At 33.5% G+C, this 23,216-nt stretch overlaps 1 protein-coding gene across 2 annotated transcripts; it reads left to right on the top strand.

Moving 5' to 3' along the window:
- Positions 1-1,629: 1,629 nt before the first annotated feature.
- On the top strand, positions 1,630-22,933 carry LOC111043323 (N(6)-adenine-specific methyltransferase METTL4). Of its 2 annotated transcripts, none has more exons than XM_039421597.1 (5): positions 1,630-1,776; positions 12,549-12,919; positions 14,906-15,080; positions 18,861-19,038; positions 22,727-22,933. In XM_039421597.1, exons 2-5 carry the CDS (start codon positions 12,582-12,584, stop codon positions 22,858-22,860), a joined length of 825 nt encoding a protein of 274 aa, XP_039277531.1. In that variant the 5' UTR covers positions 1,630-1,776; positions 12,549-12,581; the 3' UTR covers positions 22,861-22,933. The 2 variants fall into 2 exon arrangements, with proteins under 2 accessions (XP_039277531.1, XP_039277530.1); XM_039421596.1 differs by lacking the exon at positions 1,630-1,776 and adding an exon at positions 8,114-8,235.
- The last annotated feature ends 283 nt before the right edge of the window (positions 22,934-23,216 follow it).

The raw sequence follows: 23,216 nt of genomic DNA, 5'->3' as shown, positions 1-23,216 counted from the left end.
TATAAATATAATTAATTAATGCAGAGAATTGGCATCGCTATTCTTCTATCCTTATCCACTGCCATTATAACGTGGACCACACTATTAATAGGTCTTTTTTCGATCTAGCTTGTCGCTTTACGCACATGAAGAGAGATCTTTCAAAACATGGTTATAATGAGGTCCACGTTATAATGGCAGGGTACGATTGACATTACTGTTGCTGTCCTTTTCTATCATACAACAAAACAGATAGCGCTATCTCTCTCTCGCTTTGCAATGTTGTTTGTTTGAAAGAATATTTTTATTTTTACTACTGACAGTGACTGTACAAAGGTAAACAAACAATTCTCAGCCGCCCTTTTTTTGCTTCATTCCATCAGATACTTGAGTACACAAGTCATATAATTGATTTAAAATTCAATTTTGAAGATATGAAATAATTTTTAGACATTAATGTATGAGAAACACAAATTAAAATACCTGAAATGACATTTTAAAAGTTAATAAATAATCATTCCAGACTTCATCAATGCTTCTGTTAGCCTACACATATAGGTTAGGATCTACTGGTACCGGTATAAATAATATTGAAAGGTTATTTCACAACTATTTCTATTGAAATGACTTATTTTGAATAGGATTTCTATTTTTATATTATCTTTAAAAGAAATTGGAATGGAATATCTACCAAAAAACTAAACTTCTTTTGTCTTGAAGTTCAGACTGTTGTATCATTGCTTTTTAAATAAGCTGCCATATCAGGTTTGTATAAAAATGAAAATCTGATCTCAGTTATGAAAGCAAATTTTTGAATCAAATTATGAAAAAATATATTATTTTAATTAATTTGACATCAAATTGATTATTTTATCAAGAAAATGATAACTATTATTAGATCAAATTTAATGGGATGAATTGAGTAACAATTCTGTACACTCAGTAGCAAAATGGAGAGACTTGGCAACGTTTTTCTCCTATCTTTATTCACCACCATTATAACGTGGACCTCACTATATTTCACCAATGGGCCCTGTGGAGCAGCTAAGTCATCAATCAGCTGGGCTTGCACGATTGTCGTCTGCAACGCTTTGTTTACTAGGTCGGTGAAAAATAATCAGCTGTGGCGCTTTGTTTACCAGGACCTTAGACCATTTATAGAGTAGACACGCTGGGAAGTCTAGCCTCTGAAGCCAACATCTACTACCAAATCCGCCCATATTGACGTCACAACCAAGCTAACAGCAATGCATTGATTGTTCAACAACAATGTAAGTTGAACACCACAAACACTTACACAACAAACTGTTGTGACGTCAACGTGGGCGAATTTGGAAGTAGAGATGTTGGCTTCAACGACTTTTAGTATGAATATACAATTGGCCGTGTCTACTCTATAAATGGTCTAAGACCAGGACCTTAGACCAGTTATAGAATAGACACGCTAGTAAGTCTAGCCTCTGAAGCTAACATCTACTGCCATATCACCATATCGTGACGTCAACATCGGATAGAAAACTTCCCTGCAGAGTTTGTTTACATTTTTTTCTATCCGATGCTGACGTCACGATATGGTGATATGGCAGTAGATGCTAGCTTCATCGACTTTCAGTATGAAATATGAATATACAATGGGCCGTGTTTATTCTATAACTGGTCTAGGACCAGTGATGGTGAACGGTGAACATGTGCAGTCACAAACATAACCTATTTTTACTCTATGTATGTTTCTCTTTCGTTGCTTTGTGTTCTAAATTCTTTTGAATGCCTTTAAATACTTTATGATATAACAGTGCGGTAAGTTGCCATTTGTTTTGTGTTTAGTCTATTTGTACTTGAACATAACAAACAAGCCAAATCTTAAATTCTGCTACAGTTAGGGCTCCCAGCTAACAGGGCTATACAGGATGATTCTTAATTATGGTAAAATAATTTAATACGTGATAGTAGAGGTAAAAATAAGAAAAAAATTCTTATAAAGATATATCCATAAACGCTTCATTAGCGAGCTATACAGAGTGAAAGTTTTCGCCCGGAATTCAGATCCTCTAGTGAAATACACCGATGCTGAATTGTTTGGGGACTAGTTTTTGAAAAAATCATGTTGGATTCATATGGAAAAATTGAATAAAAATAGTCTGAAAGCTAAAGTGTGAGTTGTTTTTGAGAAAAAAGTTGAAATATGCAAAAAATCTAAGTAGAAAAACACAGACTTCTACGTTTGATGCCCAATAACTTTCTTCAATGACCAGTAAACAAATAATTTTTCTCAATAAAAATTGTAGAGAATTTAATTCTGAAAAGAATTGTGTAAACTGTGTGAACTAAATTCAAATAAAAGTTGAATAAAATGTATTCTTATGTAGTACATTACACCACAAAAAATCTGGTGTGGCGCACTCACACAACTTTCCTTGCCGTTATGAAAATTGATCACCTGACGTTAGTGTTCCCGCGCATCTCAAGTCTACTATTTAAAGATTTGAGCCAGCTGGTGACAGGGCAATAACGCTGGAGACACACATGAGGTCTGCTATCTCTTCATAGTGAATGATTTAATAGAATCAACAATAATTTGCAATTGAATAATCACATTCTCTCGAATTTAAAGCTTATTTTCAATTTTAGGTAAAAATGTTACTGAACATTAATTGTAGAGATTTTCATGCTCAATCTACTCCACTTGATTTTTTTTTTTGTTCAAATTGTATCTGAAGCCTGATAATTGGGAATCTAAAATCAAACTTTGCATTGATGGGGCGGAGCTCCCGACATTTTTACAGATATGGGACTTGTGGCAGTTGATAGAGCTTATCGATGACTATTTTGGGTATGAATTTGATCAAAATCGTTGGAGCCATTTTAGAGAAAATCGCGAAAAGCCCTGTTTTTGGCAACGTTTTCGCCATTTTAGCCGCCATCTTGAATCGCATTCGATCGAAATTGTTCGTGTCGGATCCTTATAGTGTTAGGACCTTAAGTTCCGAATTTCAAGTCATTCCGTTAATTGGAAGATGAGATATCGTGTACACACACACACACACACACACACACACACACACACACACACACACACATAAATACTCATACACACACACACACATACAGACCAATACCCAAAAATCATGTTTTTGGACTCAGGGGACCTTGAAACGTATAGAAAACATTAAATTAGGGTACCTTAAATTTTTTTGGAAAGCAATACTTTCCTTACCCATGGTAATAGGGCAAGGAAAGTAAATTTGCTGTTTTATGAGGAGAGTACTAATAACTCATAGGTTGTAGCTGATTGCAAATAAAACATGGATTCAAATAACAGCTTTTCCAAAACAGCTGATTTATTTTGTTTAAAATAAGAAACTATTTAAAAGGAATTATCAGCTGAAAATGAATTTCAGAAATATTTTAGCTCACTGTTGAACAAAACAACAAACTGTAAGTTAGGCCTACTGCAAAGACCTTAAAGATGATCTCTTTAAGGTCTTTGGCCTACTGTAACCACGCTGTGTTTTTGTTTAATCTATTAACCAGCTATTCGTAACCATTTCACTTTGTTTTTTCAAGTGTCAACTTTTTAAAAAATGGCAGATAATTTTAGACATTATTCATACTCCGAATCAGCTGACATGCATTTAATGTATGGAATGGGACACTGTAATAGTACTAAAGCAATACATTTGAGAACTTTCCTAACCGGGTATGTCCAAGTTCAAGGTTTTTTGCCACTATTCATCAACGTCTGTCTGAAACAGGTTCTTTGATATCCAAAGAGCACATTTATGCAGGCAGACCCCGATCTACTATGACTGTTGAGTTAGAAGAACAAGTTCTTAATGAAATTTATGAACATCCAGAGAATTGTCAGTGCAGTTTAATGTCAATCAATCTATTATTTGGAGGATACTAAAAGAGCAACAATTACATCCATACCACCTCCAGAAAGTTCATACTCTATTGCCATGAGACTGTATTCCCCGTTCTGGTATTTTCCGATGGTTTTTAGAAAAACTTGTTAACCCAAACTTTTTAACAACCGTTTTATTTACTGACAAGGCACACTTTACAAGAACAGCTATCGTTAACATCCACAACCAACATATTTGGGAAGATGAGAATCCTCATGCCATCAATCCTAATCGTCCACAACATCAGTTTTCAGTAAACATTTGGGCAGGAATCATAGAAGATCATCTACTTCTGTTCGAGCTCTCTTGCAGGCTTAATGCCATAATCCACTTAAACTTTTTGAGAGAGGAGCTATTTACCTTACTTGAAGGTGTACCTCTTCAGTTGCTCCAAAACATTTGGTTTATGCATGATGGAGCTCCAGCACACTTCAGTGTTGCTGTTTGTGAACACCTGAATCACAGCTTTCCAAATCAATGGATAGGCCGAGGTGGGCCAGTACCATGGCCAGCTAGGTCACCAGACTTAAATCCTTTGGATTTTTATCTTTGGGGACACTTGAAAACCTTGGTATACAATACTCCGATTGATACCATTGAAGTACTCCGATTAAGGATTTTGAATGGAATAGAAATGATGAAGCAGACTCCTGGAATATTTGAGCGGGTCCAACAATCGATGAGAAGACGTCTGAACATATGTATTAAGAACATCGGAGGTCACTTTGAACATCATCTTTAGTCTTTTGGTATAAGTTTAATGTCATTTAGATATGTTACTTTCATATAAAAATAAAGATTCTCATAAAAAACCGAATATTTTATTTGCAATCAGCTACAACCTATGAGTTATTAGTTCTCTCCTCATAAAACAGCACATTTTTGTGGTGTAATGTACTACATAAGAATACATTTTATTCAACTTTTATTTGAATTTAGTTCACACAGTTTACACAATTCTTTTCAGAATTAAATTCTCTACAATTTTTATTGAGAAAAATTATTTGTTTACTGGTCATTGAAGAAAGTTATTGGGCATCAAACGTAGAAGTCTGTGTTTTTCTACTTAGATTTTTTGCATATTTCAACTTTTTTCTCAAAAACAACTCACACTTCAGCTTTCAGACTATTTTTATTCAATTTTTCAGATATTTTTACATATGAATCCAGCATAAGTTTTTCTAAAACTAGTCCCCAAACAATTCAGCATCGGTGTATTTCACTAGAGGAACTGAATTCCGGGCGAAAACTTTCACTCTGTATAGCTCGCTAATGAAGCGTTTATGGATATATCTTTATAAGAATTTTTTCTTATTTTTACCTCTACTATCACGTATTGAATTATTTTACCAATATTAAGAATCACTCTTTATACCTGCCATCAATTTTTTTATTTTAATCCATTAAATTCTGGAGTCAGAAAATTGTCCCGCTGTAATCAGCTGTTTCCGTTTTGCTATAATGCCAACAATACAACAGCAAAATATTGTGAATTTCCCTTACGTTTACTGTGTTAAAGTCCTGGACTCAAATAAGTCGAGAACTTAATAGATTCCAGAGTTTAGAAGATAAAATCATGACTCAGAAAGTCAATTTAGAACCGAGAGCTTATTTTAGTCCTGGACTCTGTAAGTCCAGAACTTATAGATCCCGAGCTCGGAAACCGGCCCTTAGGGCCCTCAGCTAAAATAAGTTCTCGGGTCTAAATTGACTTTCTGAGTCACAATTTTATCTTCTAAACTCCAGAGTCTATCAAGTTCTCGACTCATTTGAGTCCAGGACTCTAACACAGTAAACGTGAGGGAAATACACAATATTTTGCTGTTGTATTAATGGCAATATAGCAAAATGGAAACAGCTGATTACAGCGGGACAATTCAAATGAGCATGCTCTCCAAAGTCCAAACTATATTGTAATAGTTATTTGTGCAACTAGTGCGCAGTGACAGTTTGCTGCACCAAAAGAAACGTTTACGCCCGAGCCATAGGTGAGGGCGGAATGGCTTCTTGAGTGCAGCAGAGGAACTTTGCTCACATATTTCACATTAAACTTTTCCTACAGTTACCATTGAATATGAGAAGTGGTTGATAAAATGATTATGGGTAAAATGATGGCTGAAGTCCATCAAATGTTTGTGTGTGTGATGCTGTTATTAATAACAACCTTAATTCATTTAAAAATTAATAATCCAATTGAAGTTGAAAATTCTCAGCCAAAGTTCTCATTTTTATTCATTCAAGAATCAGAAAAAATACAGATAGAACAAAAAATTCACATTCAAAATACACGCCAACAGCTGATTGGGATGGCTGCAAGATGGCTGAACTGACAAGCACACGACCTAGCAGGAAGAATCGTACCTAAGTTTGTTTCATCCAGCTACTGAAACAGGATTCAGAAATGTAGACTTTGCTCAAATTACCGAGAAAAATGCTCAAGCTGAAAATTATTTATAAAAATAACATAGACAACAGAGAATATTTATTGTAGTATTGTTATGTTTTTATTATTTTTATTTATATGAATATCAAACGGTAATCATTTAACCTCAAAATTCAAATTTTATAATGTATATTTGCTATATTATATTTTATATAGTTTATAGTTTATATTTTATATAGTTTATTTTATATTTTATATTAGTTGAAATAATAATTATCAATAGAAAAGAACTATTATTTATTATTAAATGATGAGAATTCGTAAATGATGATTATTTAATTATGATGTAGATGAACATTATTCTTGTTTTGGATTTCTAGTTTGGGATTTTATCATAAATGTAGGGTATCCATTGAAATGGTTCTTATCTAAATCTAAACACATCATTGTTATACCAACTTAATTTTTGTTTTTGTGCACTAATCCTCCATATAACCCACCAACTATTTTGTGTTGCCATGTTGCAAATCTGGAGTGCAAAAAAAATTTTCCCGCACTAGAGCGGAAAAGTTAATCTTTGGGTATTGTAATCAGTAACAGCAACTTTCCGAGGTAGCTGTAGGAAAAAATAAGTTTCGATTTCTTTGTAGGCCTATTCAAAGAAAACCTTTGAAAGGTGAATGAATAAACATTTCATTTTACGTTATGGTATCATTGATCCTAACCAGTGATTTTGGAATAAACATTTAATTAGGCTATTGAGTTTGAAAACGTATTTGTTTTGAGAAAAACTGGAGTAATAATTTATTATTGTTATTATTAATATGTTGAATATGACATTGAATAATAATAATTTTGCTTGAACATTTTTAGATTTTGTCACTCGTAAAATGAGGTTAGTTTTTTACGCATATTTCTGAAACAATTTTATTCCAAAATGAACTTGCAAACTATTCATTATGAATTTAAATGGACTAATCCAAATACTTTAGGCATTCCATGATATCTATTTGGTTTTTTATCTACTCAAAACAATAACTGAATTGTATTTGCTCAGTCAAGTCAAGAACTTGAATTTAAACCCTACCCCAGTCGAGGGTTTAAAATCACGCTGTTTTAAGTCCTGGACTTAACGATTTTTGATAAATCCTTGACTCGGAAAGAGGCGAGAATCTAAGTTTTGTCCTGGACTCATAAGACCTTCACTCAGAAAGCGAAATTATAAACTCCAGGGTCTAACATGATCTCTAAACTCCAGAGTCTATTTGAGTCTACTCTACTCCTCAACGACGTTAACGCTTTGACTCGGAAAGCCAATTTTCTGACTCCAGAGTTTAAAGCCAGTTAAAGTCTAGAACATAGCTAAATCCCGAGCTCGGAAACCGGCCCTAAGCTCCCTTCAAGTAGGCTAAGCCTGATTTAACACTTCAAAACATGCACATTACTTATTAATAACGATAAACTTGAAAACTTCTGTAAAAGTTTAAAAAAATTGTTTTAATATCACAATTTTCTTTTTTACTATGAACAATATTGATTTGAACTTATTACTCAACTCAATGAAGGAGAATAAGAACAGAGAATAAAGTAGCCTAATCTCCTTTCTCTCTCTCTTTTCTTGTACGCTTTCTCTTTATTCCCTCTCTTTTTCAATTCAACTATTTTTATATTTCTCTTTCTCTTCCTCTTTTTCTCTCTCCTAACATTTAAATTTAACTTAATCGATTACGTTAAAGAAAAGTTTTAATCATTTTTATGTTAATGAATTCACATAACTTTAATTTTATTATTTTTCTCAACAATTCATATTATGTATTTGAAAGTTTGTAGATGGAGATGCATGCTGAAATGGTGTGCAAATATACATTCAAAAGTGATTTATTCAAAATCATGGAACCATTCGCCAGTTTGGAATACAAACCTGGCAGGAAAAGAAAGTTTAATAACGAAGGAAACTATTCTGAAGAGGTAAATTAGTTTGTTAATGAACTAACTTTGTATCACAATCCACATCTTATTTAAGCTATGCTAAAAGTATGCAATGAATTATTTTCACTTATAATTAAATAAGCTATACATTAATTTTCATCACCCTAACTAACAATAAATTATAATGGAGATGATGTATGTTTGTAACTAAAACGGAAAAATAACTTTTGTAAGTAAAGTTTATTTGAGTCTCTCGCTTATTAGGTAAGTTAAGAACAGAACGAGTGGGTTGCGGTTTAGATTTCGGTTTCGTTTGATGTCACTGATCAGATGACAATTATAAAAACATTTTATAGACATTTCATTCCTAGTTCGGACGTGGTAGAGTAAACATCGTTTTAGTTTGTTAGTCGTAGTGTTACTGATAAACATGGATCACCAAAAACGCCAAGTTTGCAATAGTCAGCGTTAGGTGAACAAAGTGTCGCTATCTTAACAAATGGATTAAACAAACGACAGAACACGAAAGATCCTTTGCTGAGGTCGTCCAGCTACAAACTGGGAGGAAGCATAGAGAAGAAAGAGATTCCTTCTACTTTGTGGAGGAAGGGAGCAGATACTGGCAAAGGAGCCGCAATCGCTGCATCTGCCGAACCAGCATCCAACATCTTCAGCGCAAATAACTCCCAAAGAGAGCATTGTAATAGTGAAGCCGAAAATTATCGCAACAGACTACTGTCCCACCTACTAAAAATTGACCACATACCAAAAACAGTTCACTGATAAACCAGATTATGGTATTTAAACATTTATTGAAAAAGTTTAGAATTAAAAATATAAATACTAATGAAATTTACATAAATAATAAACATCAGACTGTTGAACCAACCCTTATATTATTAAAATAAAAATATATTCAATACAACTGTTAAAAGTAGATTAAATCGTGTGTTACAAAATGTTATAACTTAAGTGAATGTGATGATGTAATGATATGTTTTGCTACATTAAGTGGGTCCAATTTTTTAAAACATCCAAAGGTTTCTCAGCTATAACTAACAGGATATATTTTTCTCTGGACGAATGGATACAGTTCAAAAATTAAAAAAATACTGCTATAAAATTCTTCCTCAGCCATGAGAATAGAAGTCCGGTGTTCATAGTGGAGTGTGATGAAAAGGCTGAGATTAACTTCTGTAGAATCCTCAAAACCATTTATAATTGAGCTGAAACAAACTATCCTCTTGTTATTGGTGTAGGTTGGTTTGATGAATTTCGTGACATACCTGCCACAAATCTACTGAGTAATGTGTTGGAAGTTGACAGGCTTGGATTTGTTTTTACGTATTGTGGATACTGTAACATTATATTTCTCAACATTCCTGACGTACCTAGTTGTTCAGATCGTTCACTGGAAACCCCATATTGTTATGGGGTTACAACCCCATACGGTTATCCCATATTCAATTAGACTGACTTGGTCAAGTATACCATTTTTAGCTGACTGACTCAGAATTTTTCGCCTCATAGAATTTAAAGGAAAGGTATCTTATTCGTTTGCAAATACATGTTATGTGGATGTCCCATTTCAAATGTTCGTCGATGACACCTAGATATTAAATTTAGTGCTATACTGACTTCTTTCATATAAGGATACAGTTGATTGAGTTTTGATTGCGGTTTACGTGAAGTTTCAAATTGAAATTTTCTTCAGGTTTACCAGATCTGTCTAATGCGAAAGTGATGTAATTGGTTTTATTAACATTCAGGCTCAGGGTATTCCTTTCCAGCCCCTTTTTATAAGTAAACAGTTTCGGTCAGCGATTTGATGTACCTCAATCCATGATTTCCCTTACAAAAAAAGCGGCAGTGTCTTCTACAAACGATAACGCTTTGGAATTTTTCAGCTTCATACTCAGTAGATCATTCTCATATATTATAAACAAGATTTGTGATAGCAAAGAGAGTCCTTTCAGAGGTATCATTACACTCCATACAGTACATCCATCAATTGTTAAGGATTGAGTCTCTCAAGACATTTGTTTATTTGTATTTATCTTTTGTGTGTAAATGATTGAAATATGAAAGAAAATAAAAATTGAAATTTGGAGTAATTGTGCTAATATAGATGTAAGAAGGTCGATCGCGAGGAAGACCTACACTGAGAGCTAAACATCGACCTGATCGTTCTGTTAGTACCCTTGGGGCTTTAGGGTAACCACATAGTGAGGAGGTAGAAGTGAAGTTAAGAGTTCAAGTGAGAGATAACCTCAAATACAATTTGTCTAATGGACGCCCGCATGGTGAGGAGTTCGACGTAGTCTTATCGGGCGGCTTACATCGACCCCCTTACCATGCGGGTGTCAATAACAAAAAATGTATTGTTATGGAATTCACACATGTTCGTGAGTGGTATGAAGGAAGAACCACGATGGAAACAAATAGATTAGATTAGATTAGATTTCTTTATCTATGTATGTTACAATAATTACTGGCTTATACACTAATTTACATTAAATGACGATAATGCTAGTTATTCAAAGAATTTTACAAAGTATAAATAATTAATCAATGAGAATAAAGATTGAATGCAATTTAAATAACGATAATATAATAATGTGATGTAACTTAATAAATCGACAAATAATTGTCGATTCTCTAAGAAGGATATAAAATATCGTTCCCATTAACACACGACCGGGAGGATGACAGAGTGATAAGAGCCGGGTCCTGCAGAGCCGCAAATAGGCAGCAGGGTTCTGGCTGGTGATTTACAGGTCCCTATTGTCTATGGGACTGAGTCGCCTTTTTTTTACATTTCTAAGGGCTTCTAGAAAGTACTAGCTACTTCTGGTTTGTTTATTATGTGGATGATAGGGCTTCCACCCTTCTGGATTGTTCTGAAATGAAAATGTTAGGGTATATATTATAGAGGGATCGCTCGCCTAGTCAGTCAGTGATAAACAAGGAGTGATAAGCAAGACCTTGAGTGGTAAAGGAACAGAGTGTCAGCCATACCCAAAGCCTAGTGGTAACTGTGATAATATGTATAGTGACAGTTATAGTGATAATTGTATAGTGGCAGTATCTGAATAGTTATCTAGTGTAGTGATGATGATAATAATATTGTCGTGACAGTTGTATCAAGATACAAGATACAGGACGGTGATACGGATACGCGTATGTGATACGGAACGGTGGTAAAGATATGTGAACTGTGATATAGAGTCCTGGTATAAGATAGTGTTGCAGTGATAGTGTTGCATACTGTTTTAATGAACTGTAAATATTAGAGAACTGTGTTATAAGTGATTATTAATCTTTATATCGGCCATCTGTATACTTGTTAGTTGATTGAATAATTGCCTATAGTAGAGTAAATTTATCTGTTATTTTGTGAGTCAATCGTTTCATCTATTTCAAAATCAAATCAAAAAATCAAAATAATTTATTTGTCAATTATAAAGATAACAATAATAAATGAAACAAATACTTCATACTTATACAGAATAAAATTAAAATTCAAACTCAAATTTTTAATTGGCGTTGCCAGCAAAACCTAAGTTTGTGTGCTAACAACGAGTACCAAACGATGTCATTTAATTTAACATAAACATAAAAAATGATTGAACATTTTATTTAAATAGTAGTAATATTTAGTTTAGAGTAAAATAAAGTGCAATTATAACTGCAAGTGTTGTCAGCTCATTCTATAGTTTAAAAGAACCCACAATAACTAGTTTTGTAGGGTGAAAATCCGTAAAAGTATTTTTGTTACATTGAGATAGGGACCTTTATCTCAATCTTCACCTCCACCTCTTCTTCTACCTCCTCACTTCATGGTTAAACAATATGAAAGTTGTCAGCAAGTTACGTAAAGGTTTCACTATATCTGGAATGCTAGGTTTTTTATGTGAAAGTTAGTGTGGAAATTCAAAATGTGGGATTCAGATTGTGTGAATAATTTGTTTATGAATGTCAATTTATTGTGCTAAGAAATTATTTTCATCATAGATGAATAACTGGAAAAGTCAGATGCATCAGCATTGAGATTAGGATTCAAGAAAATCAAACTTCTCTTTCTTGGAATCTGGAAATAATTGATAAACTTAACAAAATGAACTAAGCTTAATTTTTACTCCTCTTCCTCTAGTCTGATAGATATTGAATAACCCATAAATAAATTGGTTCATGAATGTAAAAAAAAAACGTTTTTTGCAGTGCAGTTTCAGTTTTAATATCCGCAAATCTCGAATATATTTTTTCAATCATTCAGTGGCTAATCTTATTGCTAAAAAATTCAATATTTGTTCCGTTTCACTGTGAAACTAAATTTATATGGTGTTTTCCAGATCCAACTAGTAAAGGAAAAATTTGAGTCAATCATGTCAGACAAAATGAATAATATATTTAGTAATAATTTTGAAAGCTGTGAAAAAGAAGATAACAATTTGTCAGCTAGATTGGTGAGTAAATCTCATTTCGAAACTATTGGAAAGAACACTTCTACTTTCAGTGGCCGAAACGAAAATGACTTTTCAATTGTGGTCGAAATTTTCAATGAAAAATATCTCATTCCTGCAAAATCAAAGTTCTACTGCTGTAATGTATTTGATTTGAGAAGCAAATTGCATGATGATGCAAAGTTTGACGTCATAGTATTGGATCCTCCTTGGTGGAATAAATACATTAGAAGGAAGCGGAAAAAAGTTGAAAAAGAAGGGTGAGTTATTTTATATAAGCTTACGTAATTGTTCAAATACTAAACAGTTCGATTTTCAAACCTTTGATCAGTCTAATACATCCTTAATTGAACGAGCGTTAGCGAAGTTCTCACTCTTGACTTACTGAAGGCCAAAGTCGTTTTCTGTCTGTTTGTATGTTCGACAAGAACTTAGAGAGAATTGATCAATCAGGTTCAAATTTTGAACACAAATTCTTCGAACCTTTTTACAGGTCAAGTTCATTGGACACCAAAATGGACTCACTCCTTCCTCCTTTTTCAGGATTTAAAAATAACATTGAAAGTGCATAATAAAAAAATTGATTTTTTTATTTAATCAGCTGGAATTAATCGCATGCTATTTGTTTAATCTTTCCATTCATTCAAAGAAGCTGATGCTATTGTTTGGCAGTTGTCACACAGACTGTCAGACAGACAGACTTAATGCGCCGACACATGATTTCAGCTGAATACACTAAATTAATTTATAAGTTCTATATTAACTCGCTTCCGTTAACGTCTGTCTGCCTGTATGTAAAATACTCGTAATTCATAATACTACTACTACTACTACTTGTGGTAGCAGTTCCTATGACAAATTGTTCAAAATGTTAAATTTGTGAGAAGAAGCTACTATTACTAAGCTACTATCACTAACACTTGATTATTTAATGTATAGGTACCTACTCATTCATTTCATTTTTGTATCTTCAAATGTTGAGATCATTGAAACATGTTGAGATATCGATTTGCGGGTTTCGCCATCAATTTTCCTTTGAAATTCTGTATCAAAATCATGTATCACCTTCCCATTTGAAAAAATGAGGTTGGATTCAAAATTAAGTTCCTTGGATCCATATGACGGATCTAAGATGGCGAACTAAAGTTTTGAAGCGACAGAAAGATTTTTTTCAATTGGAATAGGATCCCCTTGGAACCTACTACTGTAATATCATACTTGTAAAATATCTCAGAGATCAATACAACAGTTCATGAGCGAGTTCCTTAACCCAGGGGGTCACTAGTAATTGATGATGGATTGAAAGTCTAAGGTCCTCCAGTGCCCAAACTAGCAGTTAATTCAAAATGACTTTTGACTTGAGAGGAATATGCGGCGCAGAGAAATGGAGGGAGATCAGCCAATTACAGTGATGGATAAGATCATATATATACTCCGTACAAAATTACTTCTGAGTTGGGAGGGACATGCGCAGCTGAGAAGGCATACAGAGGTAGGGATTCTTCACTCAAGAATTGAGAAAAAGAGGGATTGGAAATATTTATTCCATTCTTAGCCTATTAAGATAATGTGATCATTGAATTAGATATTATCTGTTGAATTTGCGTAATCATGATATGAATTGTTGATCTGAACTGTTCCCATAACAATTATAATTCAAATACGGTACAGTAGTCACTTTCCATGCGTTGATATGTTTGGATACAACGGCTGTGATGTTGCTGTTCTGAACCGGCCAGCATTCTATGATTTCTAGTGAGTTTTCAATCGCTTATGTTAAACTTACGGAGTTTCCTCTCTGAAAGCCTTTAGTCGATTGACTCTAATCGACAAATTGGCAACTGCGCTTCTATCTATGACTATATCGATCACAGTAATTGGCTGATCTCCCTCCATTTCTCTGCGCCGCATATTCCTCTCAAGTCAAAAGTCATTTTGTACGGAGTATAGGCAGAGCGCAGTTGCCAATTTGTAGACTCAGTCAACGTCAACTCAATGCTTTCAGAGAGGAAACTTCGTAAGTTTAACGTGAGCGCTTGGATACTAACTAGAAATTAGAGAACGCTGGCCGGTTCAGAAAGGTAAAATGTGATTGCTTTTACATTCAGAGCGTGAATCGATTTAAATACACGGTTCCAAGTTTCAAGATAGATTATCTGGAAAAATAATTTTACAAAATTACTTTTTTATCAGTTCTGATTGAGTTTACGAATATTTACCTCTTGAATTTACGAATTTTGTTACAGGTACAAAATGATGTTCAATGATGATATTTCAAAAATTCCAGTAGGTGACTTATTACAAAATAATGGGCTAGTGGCAATGTGGTGTACCAACTCGGCCAATCATTTGAAATCAGTAAAAGAAGAAATATTTCCTTCTTGGGGAATCAGTTACTTGTCTTCTTGGTTCTGGGTCAAAGTAAGTCTTCAAGTTTTTCACTTGCTCAATATGAAAGAGTTATTTGTATATCTAGAGTGAAAATTACTGTTTTTTCTCCCTGAGGGAAAAGTTTGAAGATCGAGGCGAAGCCGAGGGAAACAATTTTCCTGAGGGGAAAAAACATTTTTCACTCGTGATATACACAACATTTTTCCTCCACCTACATTTTTATAAAAACTGCAAATAAAATAATTTTTAAAAACATACTTGACCAAACAATGTGTTACAACCAACGATCTATATATATATATATAATATATATATATATATATATATATAATATATATATATATATATATATATATATATATATATATATATATATATATATACTAACTGGATAGCGAACAGAGTAGGCTTTGCCAGCCGCGCCTTTTCAGCCATCCCCTCCACAAAGGGGCACACGAGTAGCCTACTGCCAGCCGGAGGCCTAATCACCAATAATAACTTTAATTAAAGCTCCAAAGGTCGAGCACCTTACACGATGATTGCTTCATGTTCTGCATACAATTGCACCAACAGATTTAAGAAAGGAAGTGATATTTCATTTTATTAGTAAGTTGAATATATTTATTCTTTTATGTAGATTGAAATACCATTATTCTAACTATTCATTCCATATTACTGCGTTTCATATTATTATTACTATTCATTCTTATTATTCTACTATCATTTTTTTCTACACAGAGTATATTCTGTAAATAGTTTATTTTGGCTATTGAAAAGAAATAGTTGTCCATTATCCAGTCATAGATTGTTTAATAATTACTAATATAATTTTATTTCCCAGATTCTATAAGAATACATTATGAACTTGTTGCACATATAAATTAACTGCCTTCCAACCACATTTAATCAGTCCAAGTTTGATAAACGTTGTATTTGTAGCTTATTATTCAGTCTAAAATTGTATTGAGTTCTAAAATGCCAAGAGTGTATTGACTCATTATTGAATGATGAAGTAAATAAATTACTACTTCACATAATTCACTGACTACATATCAAATAGCAAACTTGTCAGGCCAAGCAAAGATGTATTGAAAATTGTCAAGTTTGTTTACAGTAATACACTTCCAAACTGAAAACTACTGAATAATATCATATTGAGAAGTTGTATGCATTTTGAAAATTCCATATTCAAAAATCATTTCAGTAATGATGGTATTGGTGAGAAGAACCACCGGGTAAATCTAACAAGACCTGAAGATTATAGGCCATCACTTGGCAAGGGAAAAAACAAATAAAATTAATATAGATAGAACAGGGCTCCAACAGAAGTTCACTCAACTTATTCTATTCAATAATGTTTGATATTGTTTGGATTTGATTGTAAATATTGTCAGTATAGATTAGCTAAATTTAGAGTTTATAAGATTAAAAATAATGTTTACTTCTCATTGTAATCGTATGGATTTGATTGTTAATATTGTTATTATCAATTAGGTAGATTAAATTAGATCATTGTGCAATATAGAATATAGTTTGCATTATATATTATTATTGATTAGTTGGATTAAATTGCATAGATTCGATCAACGTGCAATATATATATATATAATAATTGATTAGGTAGATTGTACTAGATAGATTCAATTTTATATTCATTGAGAAATTATTTAAATTTCATTGAATTGTAGATTACATGCTACATATGTGTACTGCAATCACAAAATATTATATGATGTGTTTAATTACTGCTTAATAAATAAATATATTAATTCAGAATATTACATATTTTGTTTTTACATGCTTTGTGTGTCTACAAAGTTTCCTTTTTATCAATAAGTAAGATTATTGAGAATATAAAACGAATTTTTTTTAAGAAGGGTTTGATAGTGCAATAGAAATGCAAGGGTGCCTTCCAGCGCTGGGCCTTTCTTGCCTCTTTGTGGTGGGGAGAGCACTCAGTCCAGCCGGACCGGTTCTTTCAGCATGCAGTTCGCTATCCAGTTAGTATATATAGATCATTGCTTACAACATAATCTAAAAAGTAAACAGAAACAGCTGGCTTGTAATCACAATTCTCCGCTGACAGCGCTATGCGCTATCTGTCGGCAGAAGTAGTAACAACAATGGCCGCCACAACTACAGCTATGATGAAGTTCCCATTTCAAATTTGATTAGTTAATGAGGAATATTCGTTGGCTGGTATTTTGAATATCATGGAATAAAAAAAATGTTATACATTTTTTTAGTATATTGATATGAAGTTTGTTATAATTTTAACATACAAACATAAATTTCATATATTTATCAAATGTCTGGTTGAGGTATTGACTTCAGTTGGTTCAATGACTACTCTATATGCTTCCTCATCAGAGCTTAGACCTCCTAACCTATTTCAAATGTACGTTTTTAAAATAGAGATGCTTCCCATGATATTTCAATGGAGCTACTTTCATGCTCTAGGGAGTTTTCCTGTTTTTTCCTCCCGAGAGCGAAAAAGTGACACTTTAGTATTATGTTCCAGGGAGTAAAGTAAGCACTTTAAACAGGAGGTGGAGGAAATAGTTGTTTGTATATCTAAGAGTGAAAAGTACAACTTTTTCTCCCTGTGTGAAAAAGTTTGAAGCCCAAGGCAAAGCCGAAAGCAACAATTTTCCTGAGGGAGAAAAAGTATTTTTTGCTCGTGATGTACACAACATTTTTCCTCCATCTACATTTTTTTATAGAAACTGCAAATCAAATAATTTTAATAACTTACGTTATTGGTGACAATGTTTTCTAATAACATAACCTAAAATCTAAAAGCTAAAAACCGGTCGTCTGATTGGCACTGCCGATTGCGCTATCTATCGGCAAAAGTTGTTACAATTATCAGCTATCAAAAATGGCTGAATCAAGTTCGTGCGTTTCAGGTTTGAATTGCAGATGAAAAATATTTGTTGGCTGGTATTTCGAATAGAATAAAATATGTATAAATTTTTATCGTCTACAATATTAAGTATGTAATATCATACAAACATATATTTCATGAGTTGATCAAATTTCTGGTTGTGGTATTGAATTCAGTTGACTCAATGACAGACACCTCTATTATGCTTCCTCATCTGAGCTTAGACATTCTAACATATCTCAAAATGTGAGTTATTAAAATAGAGATGCTTCCCATGTTATTTAAATGGAGTTACTTTTACGCTCCAGGGAGTTTTTTCTTTTTTCGTCCCGGGAGCGAAAAAGTGGGACACTTTAGTATTATGTTCCAGGGAGTAAAGTAAGCATTCTAGACAGTAGCTGGAGGAAAAAGCTATTAATGAACAGGGCAGACATTTTGAACTTATGTTATGGATTTGTTGTTATAACTTTTTTACCTTGTTCATTAATACATGCAAAAATTTGATCTACCACACTTGCTAATGCTTCATGAAGTATCTCTAAACTACCCAATATTGAGGTGAAAAAGTAATCATACAAATACTTTTTCTCCTCATCATGGAGAAGTTCCACAACATTTCTGAAAAGAGTGTAAATTCTACCAACCCAATATTGTTAATCTCCGTTGTAATGTTCATTTCAATATATCACATTAAATAGTTAATTTATTTATAAGTTGATTCATTATATGTAATTACCTTGAGGGATACGTCATCAACTAGAAGCCGTACAAAATATTACCTATAATTAATATACTGAGCGATGTGGAATGAGCTATGCTAGTACTCGCTATGAATCATTCACATAATATGAATGAAAGCTCGGCTTTCATTTCCACATTCGCATACCGTATGTAAATATCATTTGTAATTTATCAATTATTAGGTAACAAGAGGTGGTGAAACAGTGTGCCAGTTCTCTCAACCCTCCAAAAAGCAGCCCTATGAAAGGATAGTATTTGGCAGTGTAGCCGATCGCCATCAATCACTTCCTTCCCCTGAAGATAATAAATTGATTATAAGTGTACCAAGTGCTGTCCATTCACACAAGCCTCCATTAGTCGGTAAGTAAACGAATATATATAATTCGTTTATAATTTACTCTTATTTATTGTAATCGAAACATTATATTTCTTCATAATTATTAATTATAAGAATAAATCTGACCACACAATTGAGGCTCGAAGTCGACCTGAGGACCAAAAAACCGAGATTCCTCTCTAGTCTGAAATTTTGAATGTGAAATTTAGTATTGATGATCTATTTCTGTTTGGCCTTACGCCTACAGCCTGTTTGAATAATACTTTTTATAAAATCTATATAATGAAAATAAATTATAATATCAATATAAGTATCGGGGAAGTAGCAGAGTACTAGTATGTTGCAATCGGTTATGACTATCATTACATTATTGGAGTTCTACTATTCATCTCTTATTTGTTGTCTAATTTAAATGCTTGATTCAAAGAAAAATAGAAAACTGATATTCCGCTGAATTTCTTCAAATCGCCATTTCATTATTTTTCCCGTTTTCATTATCGGTATGCGCACACCGATTCGTACGAATTCGTTGCGGACTTTCCAAGAATTTACACTGCGGTCTGCGGTTTCCAAACCAAGTTTTCGTTGCGAAAAGTTCGCAACGCTTGGGCACGCACACTGACATAAACTACTGTATTTGAATTACAATTGTTATGGGAACAGTTCAGATCAATAATTCATCATTTCGCTACATCAGCGAAATAATCGCAATGTGTAGCGCGGGTATTATGAGTATTCGAGTTGTCCTAACCAAATAGTTCAGCACTTTTATCATCTCAAATTTACTGTACTACAGTACTTCATCTCAAACTACCTACTTAAGTTCATCAAGGCATAAATTGAAGCCCTACTATTAGGCCTCTTCCACACGATAGGAGACGTGCAACTTGAACACTGAACAGTGTTCTCGTTTTTTTGTCGAAGTACATTGAGTCAAATCGTGTCTTTCACATGGTGACTCCTATCCAGGAACCTCGTTTTGTCACGTCTTTTCCCCTCGAGGCAAGCAGAGGCAAGATCTAACAACTGTGCCGACGTTTCCACAAAGTATGACTCATCACTTTTTTCTCAAAGTCTAACTTCCTTAAAAATATAGATAGAAGATTTCTGATTTCGGATTTGGATTCAGCGACCCCAAATTCTTTAAAGCGTAAGTCCCGTTTTCGAAAATATCCGAAAACAAGGAAGTTATGGCTGTTTTTAATAAAGCTTTCTATTATCATATAATTATACGGTAAAAACGAACAGGTACTGTACTATACAGTACGTAAGTACTCTAGCTATTATAATACAACTTACATAATACAACTTATTCGTGTAGGAAATTTGGTATGTTATTTATCTTGATTTCTGAAAATACCCCAAAATAAGGGAGTAAGATAACTTTGAAAAACCAAAGTTTTCCTGCCGATTGAAGAAACATTAAAAATTAGTCTAAGACATATTATGTCTTAGAATAAAAACGTGTAACAAATATCAGATCACTATTCAAGCTATCAAGCTTTTCATAAATTTCATAAGTTTGTGTCGACGGTATATGACATAAAAGGCAAATGCTCGCGCTTGGTCCATAGTTCTACGACTGAGGAATGATGATTTAGGTCAGCAACTAAAATCGACAAGCCATGATTGTCAATCTTACTCATGATACAAAGCTTTGTACTATGATACATGGTTTTCATTCCGTATCATTCTTTAATAAAAATAAAACAAGATTCTGGTTTCAAAAGCATCAAAGTCGCCAGGCTGGTCTGAGCTATTCATGACTTTTTTTCAGTATGCATTATCAACTCAGCAGTTCTAATACACAGACATCACTACTTGGAATGCCATGACATTTTCTATTCTCTCAATTCCTATTATTACCATAGATCGATTCAGATCAGCACAATGTTTATACTGTATGTTCATAATAGATTTTTCTGATTGTAAAAAGAAATAGTCAATAATTGCTGGGAATTTAAAGTGATATTCAACGATTTGAACCTGATAAATTGGATTGTTGAATGACAATTGAAATTCAGTGAATTTTACTGTACAACATTCCTTTTCCTCCTATTTTATTGGGTGATGAGTGGAGATGATTTATGATTTCATATTTGGATTCATCTTTTCATAGTTCAATATTTTTTGGAAAACTAGAATTTTAAAAAATTAAAAATGTTTATGTATAAACTTCTCAGGTGTTCAAAAACTTCTTAAAACCTTTGCCTGTCCCTTTGTGAGGCAGGAGTATTATTATCTTAGTATGTACTATATAATCATATGATAATGGAAAGCTATATTAAAAACAGCTATAACTCCCTTGTTTTCGGGTATTTTTGAAAATGGGACTTACGCTTTAAAGAATTTGAGGTCGCTGAATCCAAATCCGAAATCAGAAATCTTCTATCTATATTTTTAAGGAAGTTAGACTTTGAGAAAAAGTGATGAGTCATAGGTTTGAGCAAACGTCGGCATAGTTGTTGGATCTGTCGGCTTATTCGTAAGATCCCCATGTGAAAGTACAGGAGAGCTGCAAAATATGAAATATGATCTTCCGTAATATGATATTCCAGGAGCGAGGTCTCTGCCGTGTGAAACTGGCCTTACTTGTTGTGGCGGCAGACTGAAAAAGATGAAAGTCAAAGAAAAACATGTGGGTACATGTCATTAATAAAGATAGACTTCAATTTGGAGAATACCATACTCTTGTACCACAATTGATGAATGATTAAAAGCGATTTTATATTTACTTCAGAATGACTATTCAATGTTTTGATGAATTGATCAACTTGAGATTTTATTATCTAGATCATTTTAGATTTTATAATCTGCATGGCTAAGATCATTCAATATTGGATAAGAAGTATAAATCATCTCCAACAATATTGTTCCATTAAATAAAAATACTGAATTACCAAAATATCAACTTCTCTCAACTACACAATATTGTTCCACGTTCGCCATTTTCCTACTTGTGGTTGTGCATGACGTGCAATGTTTGTTTACAACGCAGACGAAACTAGTGCATTTCCAGAACTCGCCACAAAATTTGCAACGCGAAAAAGCGTTGCAAATGATGCATGTAGGAAGCAAAAGTTGCGAATTATTCGCATTCGAATATTTCGCAACGCATCGGTTTGCGGAAGCACATACACCGCAATGGTATTAAATTTCCGCACGGCAAGCTCTCAGAATTGAATTAGCACCGCATTAAAACTTCGCGTCGGTGTGTGCCTGGGGTCACTCGTCCCCATTCATACTACATTAGTCTGTCTCTAAGTGATGCCCCTGAATGAATACACATATACCCTAGACTTGGAAATTTTGTTTAGCTTAGCCGCTAACGTAACGTTTCACATGTACGATACGAATGTACAACCCAAAAATCGAACGTTAGTGGCAATCACTTCCATGCTCGAACGCAGTAGTTTGTGTGCTCTTGCAGGTCAGTCGAAATTGTTCACTGAAGCGTTGAGTAGCTGGATGGCCTATCATGTAATTAATTGATTATCTGATCGTTTTGAATTTCATAAGTTGACATTATCTGAAGTCTCATTCATGTGATAGAATTGTTGTACCACATATTGATTCATTTTGAAATAGTACATGAAAATTGTTGTTGATCCTCTTGGAAATTATATCAAATTATACGAAAAATTGACTTTACATTAGAAATTATCATTCTATATTATCAATATTTTAAATTGAAAATCTTTATTGCCGCAGACGTATTGAGTAACTACTTACCAGTCTCACCTGTGTGCCTGGAGCTGTTTGCAAGATATCTACTTCCAAGTTGGACGAGCTGTGGAGATCAGGTTCTTAGCCTTCAGAGCTTGAATCTTTATGAAGCTTGCTAGCAGAAATACCTTTTTTGTAAGAAAGTGTTGCTGAAATATGCCTCAAATACATAAATGTGTTATCACATGAAAATATATTGCTGAAGTATTTAAAACAAAGAATTGCTCTTCAACAAAATGAGAAGAATCTCAAAGAAATTCTTATTAAACTTGGTCTTTCCCTTTTTATTATGAGGTTAGATAGAACAAATTTCTGAAATAGTATATTTCGCACCTAGGGCCGAAAATGAGACTTTTCCGGTTCGAAATCGGTTTTCAAGTCCGAGGCCGTAGGCCGAGGACTAGAAAAGATTGAGAGCCAGAAAAACATTTTTGCCCATGGTGAGAACGTTATTTTTCGCCACACAGAAAAATAA

This window comes from Nilaparvata lugens, chromosome 2 (genome assembly GCF_014356525.2).
Source record: "Nilaparvata lugens isolate BPH chromosome 2, ASM1435652v1, whole genome shotgun sequence".
Classification (NCBI taxonomy): Eukaryota; Metazoa; Arthropoda; class Insecta; order Hemiptera; family Delphacidae; genus Nilaparvata; species Nilaparvata lugens.
The sequence above is the reverse complement of the archived record's forward strand: the minus strand, read 5'-3'. Positions and strand labels throughout refer to the sequence as shown.